Source organism: Pygocentrus nattereri, chromosome 23 (assembly GCF_015220715.1).
Source record: "Pygocentrus nattereri isolate fPygNat1 chromosome 23, fPygNat1.pri, whole genome shotgun sequence".
Classification (NCBI taxonomy): domain Eukaryota; kingdom Metazoa; phylum Chordata; class Actinopteri; order Characiformes; family Serrasalmidae; genus Pygocentrus; species Pygocentrus nattereri.
The window spans coordinates 20,631,156-20,639,915 of NC_051233.1; the positions used below are offsets into that span (position 1 = coordinate 20,631,156).

Below are 8,760 nucleotides of genomic sequence, written 5' to 3' on the forward strand. Positions count from 1 at the left end.
AAAGTTGCATCTGGTGCTGTTAGTGAAACATACACTCATCGGCCATTTTATTAGGTAAAAACCTGTTCAGTCGCTTGTTAACACAAATAGCTAATCAGCCAATCACATGGCCGCAACTCAATGTATTTAGACGTGTAGAGGTGGTCAAGACAACTTGCTGAAGTGCAGACCGAGCATCAGAATGGGGGAAGAAAGGTGATCTAAGTGACTTTGAACGTGGCATGGGTGTTGGTGCCAGACGGGCTGGTCTGAGTATTTTAGAAACTGCTGATCTACTGGGATTTTCATGCACAACCATCTTGAGGGTTTACAGAGAACCGTCCAAAAAAGAGAAAATATCCAGTGAGCGGCAGTTGTGTGGACGAAAATGCCTTGTTGATGTGAGAGGTCAGAGGAGAATGGGCAGACTGGTTCAAGATGACAGAAAGGCAACAGGAACTCAAATAACCAACCAATATCTCTGAGGAATGTTTCCAACACCTTGTTGACAGTATGCCACAATAAATTAAGGCAGTTCTGAAGGCAAAAGGTGGTCCAACCCTTTACTACCAAGGTGTACCTAATAAAGTAGGTGGAGTTCAGGAGTCAGGAGAAGTTGAAGTTGAGCTCCAGAAAACCCGAAGCTGGGCATCACTAAGTAGAGCTACCAGAACAAGTGGCACTTTTGCGCCGTCATGTATACAATTCTTCACGTTGACTTAAAACCCACCTGTTCAAAATATAGTTTAATTTAATTAGCTTAAAATTAATGTATTTGTTGTATAACTTTTATTCAGTTAATCATTGACATCCTTAGTGCAGCTTCTATTAAATGAGTGAATTCCATTCCCTCAAAAGGAGATGGAGCACCTCTCTCTCTCTCTCTCTCTCTCTCTCTCTCTCATTTGAGCTCTGGCTGGTTGCTAATAGAGTCCAGACATGGCTTTTTGAATCAGAAGGGAATTATTATTTAATATAATTCAATAGGTGGGTGTCTGGAAGAGAGTCTGTGGTTTTGCGCTGCAGCAGTGACACACAGCCAACAGCAGCTATGAATTATTGAGTGTCTGTGTAAGCCTGTGTGTGTGTTTGTGTTTGTGTCGTGCAGCGACTCCTCCCAGAGTGACACTAACACCAAGGACTTCTGGCTGAACATGCCTGCACTGACAGCGTATCTCAGGAAATGCTCAGAGCAGAACCCTGTGTCCTCTTACTACAACGTGGACGTCCTCAAGTACCAGGTGTGTATCGTAGTCCGGTACTGCTGTTGCTGTTGTCTTTACTATTTCTGCAGAATATTGTAGTGCTGCAATAGGGCTTGACCATTATGAAAATATTTGTCACTGAAACCAGTTTTAAGGAGAAAAAATTCCAATAACCAGTTACATCAGCCACTATAGTTGTAAATGGTCAAAACTGAAATTAGTAGTCTAGTAGCCTGTTTCATTTGAATGGAAACTCTTTTATTTAGATAAAAGCAAGAAAAAGTTTTTTCTCAATGATATGGGCCCAGCATTTTCTGTAAAGGTTATGCTCCTGATGTTCATTATCACAGGTGTGTTCAAACGGAATTCAGTCGACGCCGCTGAACCTCGCAGTGTACTGGAAGTGTGGGTCCAGCACGACTGACCTGCGTATTGACTACCGCTACAATCCTGAAGCCATGCAGCCACCTGGGCCACTTACCAGCGTGCAGGTCCTAGTGCCGGTCAACGGTGGCGTCACTAACATGCAGTCGCTCCCAAACGCCATCTGGTGAGTGAGAGGAATGCGCAACAGTACAACTGGACATTTCACACCATTTCCTCTTTGTCTCTCTGTCACTTACTCTTCTGCTCATATATGCTGAAATGCAAAGGGTTTGATTGCTTTTTGTTTTGCACTTTTCTTGTTTTTGCTACCAGGAATACAGAGCAGAGCAAATCATTATGGAAGCTGAATGACATCTCCGAGAAATCTGAAAATGAAGGTATGAAAGTTTTTGCTACTAACAAGTAATATCATTGGGACTTGTGCATATTCTATTTGGAAGACGTCAATGCAGCACTAATAACATAGTCATCCATTAACAAGTCATCCATTAACTGCCACACAATACTGGGGACAAAGTGGAAAAATCTGAGCCAGAAATAGAAAAGGGAAAAATCAGAGCCAGAAAAAACTAAGCAATGGCTTAGCAACGGCTAAAAGCTACACACTACAGAACAGCCAAAATGCTACAGTCTCAAACGCCACAGAACAGTTTTGATTTCAGCATTCTGTCACTTGACTTTGCTCCCTGACATTAGTTTTTATCATTTTTGCTTGTTTCAGCAGAGCACCAGTTAGTCAAAATCAAGCCTGTACTTTGGAGGCAGCACTGATTGCGTCTGTAGGCTGCTCACTAAGCTAATGCTAAGTTAGCCAGTCAGGCTACAGTTCCAAACACCACCGAAAAGTTTTAACACCAGCTGCTCAACTTCACTCCCTCAGATTTGAATCATTATCATCTTGACTTGTCAGTATGGGAGGCAAATCCTGCCAAAAAGGAAATGAAAATGAAAACAATAAAATGTAAATGCAAACCTCTTTTTGCCATTTCTTTTTCCAAACATCTGTGCAAATATCCTGCCAGAATTCAAAATGAAATGAAATGCCTTAATTTGCAATTTCATTTTTCACATGAGCACGAGCCGTTTGTGACAAAAATAAAAATACATTGAAAATGCCTATTTGTCATTTCATTTTAGTCATTATTCTGTTTTTTCACAGCCAAATCTAAAATGAAAACACTACTTCACTTTGGCTTTTCTTCATGAAACGCAAAATACGTGTCAAAACTAAAATCAAAATGCAAAGTTTACTTTCTTATTTCTTTTTCACAGCGATCGGCTGCAAATCTGACAAAATTAAAATGAAAATGCAAAATGGATAAATCAACAGAAAAGTGACCGTTGGTAATTCTGTTTTCATCGTGAACGCGCTTTAACTGTCAGAATGAGAAGGAAAATGAAAACGAAGATCAGCGCCACCTGCTGGAGATTCACTTTTCATTTTCCAGTTTTCGATTTCTTTTTCTATCTGACAAACATGCAAGTATGTGTTAATTAGCTCTAGGAAGGGCTACAGGGTACATTTTAGGACCACCCCAGCCGTCCGAGGAAAAACATGTCAAGACTCAGATCTGGTGACCAAACGGCCCCAGAGAAAAGGTATCAGACCAAACGGCCTCCGAAAAAACTGAAAATGTTACACTGGCGTTTATATCGAGATACACCACAATTTCATCACAAGTCATACAAACCAGTCTGTGCTCGACCAGGCTTGTGTTTGGTCTGATAACTTTTCTCTGAGGCCGTTTGATCTGATACCTTTTCTCTGATGCCGTTTGGTCTGACAGCATTTGGTCTGATGTTCAGTTTCACCAGATCTGAGTCATGACAGTGTTTTTTCTGGAAACAGTCTTTTATCTTAAGGAATGATGGCTATTCTGACGCAGATGGCTGAGGATGTCCTAAATGTACCCTGTAGCGATGCCTAGTGCTAATTAACATATATTTGCATTTTAGTCAGATAGAAAAAGAAAACTGGAAAAGTGAAAAGTGAATCTCCAGCAGGTGGCGCTGATCTCAGTGTCATTTTCCTTTTCATTCTGACAGTTAGAGCACGTCCACGACGAAAACGGAATCACCAACTGTCACTTTTCTGTTGATTTATCCATTTTGCAATTTCATTTTAATTTTGTCAGATTTGCAGCCGATCACTATGAAAAAGAAATGAGAAAGAAAACTTTGCGTTTTGATTTTAGTTTTGACACGTATTCTGCGTTCCATGAAGAAAAGCCAAAGGCAAAGTGAAGTTTGTTTTCTTTTGTCAGCGTTTTAATTTTAGATTTGGCTGTGAAAAACCAGAATAACGACTAAAATGAATTTATTTTTATTTTTGTCCCAAACGCCTCGTGCTCATGTGAAAAATGAAATTGCAAATGAAGGCATTTCATTTCATTTTCAATTTTGGCAGGATATTTGCGCAGATGTTTGGAAAAAGAAAAGCCAAAAAGGTTTGCATTTACATTTTATTGTTTTCAATAAATGTTTTCATTTCCTTTTTGGCAGGACTTGCCTCCCATAGTGTCAGTGCTTTAGTTAACTGAAAGTGAGCATGTTCTGTGGTGAGCAGAGCTGTTGTTATGATAGCTAGGCTAATGCTAACGAGCTCCTCTCTCCTTTTAGCAACACTGCTTAACATTTAGCAATTAGGTAGATGGTTTTTCATTTTATCAATGAAGCCTTTTTTATTTTAAAATAAGGCAGGGTGAAACAGCAAAAAATAGCAATACAAATACTTTTATGACACTTACAATTGACCCCTCCCCCTCCCCTGCCCCCAACTCCAGTAATACCATCTACCATAATAGTATTTGGAGATGATTTGAAGGTATTAAAGGTATGAAGGTAGCCTTAGTGCCTACATAAGTTTATCCAATTTTTCAAATTGTCTAAACAGCCACAGGACACTTGTTGAGCATCAGGATGCTAAGCACCCAGTGAAAATGCATCATTTGCATATTGCAGCCCTCAATAATAAGCCAATATTGCAATAATAGTTAACAAATTATATGCTGTAAGGATGCACTGATCAGCCTGTTTAGCCTGTTATCTACTAAGAACTTCCATGTGAATAAACAAAGTGCATCTTTGTAAATAATATATGACCAGCATAATATAACCACACATTTTGTATGAAAACCTTTTCCTGACCAATTTTTTTTTTATTCAAATCTGATTAAAATTGTAGTAATAAGGTTGAAATAATAACTTATTTCCTTGAGATGTTGACTTATAGAGTCAAGTTAAGTAAGTCAAAACAATGGCTATTTGGAAAAGTGTTATTATAAGTCCACTAGTACTATTTCTAGTGTGGTATTTTTCTGACATAAGTCATTATTTTGACAAAAACATGGCATTATTTTGACATAATAGTCAGATAAACTAATATTTTTTTTCCCACTTTCTGTTTCAAAACACTGCTGGTGGGATGAGCATGTGATGGTAAAAATCACTGTTTAATTTCCCTCCACACTCATTTTGGAACTGTTTTGAACTTGTGATGAGCATAAACTCTTAGCTCCATGAAGGGCATCATAGGAAGACATTTCTGTCATAGCGGACAGAATCCTTAGTGCACATGTAGTAGTGAAGTAAACAGTAGTTTTAGTAAAGCATTGGTTGCACAGTTTCAACATGTGCTTTTAACAATAGTCTGGAAAAGAAAACTGTCAAATCATTATTGCTTGTAAGACATTTTAATAGGGTTGTAAAATATACCAAAAAGATTCGGAAATAGCAGTTTAAGACATTGTATTTCTAAAATTGTTTGTTTTTAGTTTTATTTGTTTCCTTTTCAAATAAAATAAATAAATGTGTTAGAAAAAGTATTTCTTTTCTCTCTGAATACAAACAATAGCAACCATGTTTGCAGGAAAAATAAGACAGGCTTTTCTCAGGCGTTAAATAGTGAGTATCTGCTATTATCTTTCAGGCTTGGTAAATTAGGCTGGGTGCTACATTATAATAATCTCCTCAGTGTATTCTGTGCATGTGCAGTGAGGCAAAAGAGCAGCAACTGCTCCATTGATGTTAGTATAGCTGCTAAAAGGCCCTTGTGTCTAAATGCACACATGGGTTGTTCAGCACAATCTCCTATAGGGGTAGCAGCAGCATTTCACACAAGGTTAATTTATATTATATAAATTGACACTATTATTTTGTGGGTGTCTGTGTGGGTGTGTGTCAGGCTCTGGCTCTTTGAGGGCAAAGTTTGAGCTGTCAGACGGCCCCTCAATCCCAGCCACACTGGCTGTCCAGTTCTTCAACGAGGGCAGCACTCTCTCTGGCGTGGACATGGAACTGGTTGGCTCTGGTTACCGACTCTCACTTAACAAGAAGAGATTCACCTCTGGTAAGACCTCCATTATCTAAGCTTCTGTCAGTCCTCCAACATCCACACAAGAATAGTGCTAGTAACACTCCGAGTTTATTAGGTACCTTACGTTTATATTTATTGGCCACTTTTTCAGAAACATCTACCACATAGGTATACAGTTATTGACCGTAGCCCACCTGTTACTGAATTTATCAGCCCCCCTCTGCCCATCATTGGAAAGGGACCACCAATTTGGGAAATTAATCGGGTGGTGGATCATTCTCAGCAGTACTTTTTTTAAACACCTCAATGTCTCTGCTGAGGTCAGAATAGTCCACCAGTTATATAAATATCTAGCCAACAGCGTCCTGAGGCCAGAAACTGGCTACTGATGAAGGACTGGAGCAAGAGTCCTTCATCAGAGATATAAAAATGCAAAAATTGCACTGGTCACTTAGGCCAACAACCAGTGAATCTTGGAGCCATAATTAAGAATTTGTGGCCACAATAATGGAAACATTAAAAAAGAAATATTTATTAAAACTACATAGAACAAAAAAAATCAACAATGTGGAGAATAAGGTGGTGCCCCTATTGAGCTGGTCCGTCATCTGATCTACACTGTAAAAAAAACAAAAAAAAAACAAGGTTCCTCAAGGGTTCTTTAGCTGATGAATAAATGCATAAATGGTTCTTTGTGTGGTTAAATGGGAACTCTTATATGTGGTTCTTAAAAGAACATTTTAAAAACCATAGTCATAAAAACTTTTTTGGTACTATACTTATTTATTGATGCTCTATTTCATTAAGTGATATTACCAAATGTAAGCCAATGAAATAGCATTTGTGATGCCAGGCAGACCAACTCGGCAGTGGGGGCCACCGTGGTCACCACAACATTACATCACGTACCATTCCAGTAGTTACAGTTCACAAATTCCAACAAAATCTGATCTTATGCTGTTGGTGTCCATGTCTGACCAAACAGATTTGTTGAAAGAAGAAATAAACCGAAATAATGTCCAATGCAAGTGGCCTCTCGAGCCAAAAGCTCTGCATTTATAGTGAAATGTTAATTTTGTGGCATTCAGTATCTATTCCTGGACTTGAAGATGGCTAACACATACCGCACTTGGAAAATATGAGTTATAGTCTCTAACTGTACATCTTAAGGTGTTCCAACAAGGTAGATGTTTCTAAGAAAGTGGCCAAAAGCATATTACAAATAATCTAATGATAAATATCTATGGGAATCAATTTAGTCACTGGAAGAATGAATACATGCCGAGAGTTTAGTGTGTATGTCTGTGTGTTACAGGGCGCTATATGGCCGACTGCTGAGATGTCACACCTGACGCACATCTTCTAATTGTTGGAAATTTGAAGGTTTATTTTTTCATTGCTTTATGATGGAGGTTAATGGGGGATGGAACAAAAGGGCCGCCAACATGATGGCTTTTCTAATGCCTTCAGTTCTTCTCAGCATTTCTGAACTATCCTTCCACCAGTAAAAAAAAAATGCACCTTTTTGGGAAAGAGAGATGTTTTTACTACAGTTATGTAGCACTGAGTATCAAACACTGTCTAAAAAGAATAATAATTAACCTCCCTTCCCCAGAAAAAACAAAAAAACAAACAAACAAACAAAAAAAAAAACAGAAACTCGGAATATTAATGAATGAAAAGAATAAGAAGTAAGTGTTAATCTTGGATACTTTTTTGATTTTTTTCAGACTTTTATAAAGTCAGAACTGTAGTGTTTTGATATGTATAGTTAATTTGTAATATGGATTATATATAACATACAGCATATCTAAAACAAACAAAAAAAAAGAATATATATATATCTGCACTAACAATCTTCCTGGCCATTTGTATAGATATTAATCACTTCTTTGTATATTCAACCTTAAGTCAGTCACACTGACTAAGAAGCAAAAGGAGGGACAGGACAAAAAAATGCCTCAGCAATACTTTCAGGCAGCATGAACTCTTAGCTTTTTGTCCAAAAAGGATGTTTCCCCCACAGGTTCTTTCCATGCAGATTGTCTAAAGTTGTCCGATCTGATCTGGTCATTTGAGGTTTCTGGGATTCTGCCCAGTGTAGACATCACAGATCGATCGGTTAACTTAAGCGTTATGCATAGTGTCTAAAACTTGCTAATTTGTGTCTCTGTGTCTTGTTTGTATTTCTCATCGTAAATGTGCAATGAAGGTATAAGCTGTCAGCTGCATTATGTATAGAGTTTGTTTTAATTTTAGTGCCATTTCCACATCACTGTCAATAGTCCAGGTTAGTTGTGTGACTTTGTTCAATGGGGGGGGGTAACTCAAACTGAACTCAGTGCCTCTTTTTCTTACCTTACCAAACTTGAAGATCCCTGACAAACTTTTGCAAAACATAAAAAGCACATTGTTTTCCTTTTTTTTTTCCTAAGTTTTAAGTGCCAGTTCGGTTTTATACTCTTTTTACTGGGATGTTGAAGGGAAAGAACTGCCTAAAATGGCTAATTTACATATAGGCCTTTGTCTCCTGGAAGAAGAAAAAAAACAAAAAAAAAACAATCATTTTTAATAGAAGGCGTCTTTTGCCTGTGTACTCCATTTAGAAGAATGGTGCTGCACTGCCTATAATGTCAATAGCTTAAAATATGTTGTGCCACTGTTGCCACTCTACTCACAGTGTTGGCAGGTTCATCTTCAAGCCTTAAAACTAGTCCTCTTGGAGGGACAATCCAAAAGATACAGAGCACAGTACTTGTAGATGTATCTGTTGAACGATTTCCCACACTGATCCAAGTTCTGTACACTGAAAGCCCTCTTTGTCTCCAGAATACATGTAAAAATGCAAGGTGCCAAAAGGGTTCTCGGCAAGAA

At 38.3% G+C, this 8,760-nt stretch overlaps 1 protein-coding gene across 8 annotated transcripts in view; it reads left to right on the forward strand.

Moving 5' to 3' along the window:
• The window catches only part of fcho2 (FCH and mu domain containing endocytic adaptor 2), a 108,861-nt gene extending 100,376 nt beyond the window's left edge, over positions 1–8,485 (forward strand). For all 8 annotated transcript variants that reach the window (XM_017698542.2, XM_017698535.2, XM_017698552.2 and 5 more), the window contains 5 exons: positions 1,088–1,220; positions 1,535–1,734; positions 1,884–1,948; positions 5,755–5,919; positions 7,202–8,485. In XM_017698542.2, coding sequence (XP_017554031.1) covers positions 1,088–1,220; positions 1,535–1,734; positions 1,884–1,948; positions 5,755–5,919; positions 7,202–7,224 — 586 coding nt within the window. In that variant the 3' untranslated portion in view covers positions 7,225–8,485. The remainder of the gene's footprint in view (positions 1–1,087; positions 1,221–1,534; positions 1,735–1,883; positions 1,949–5,754; positions 5,920–7,201) is intronic.
• The last annotated feature ends 275 nt before the right edge of the window (positions 8,486–8,760 follow it).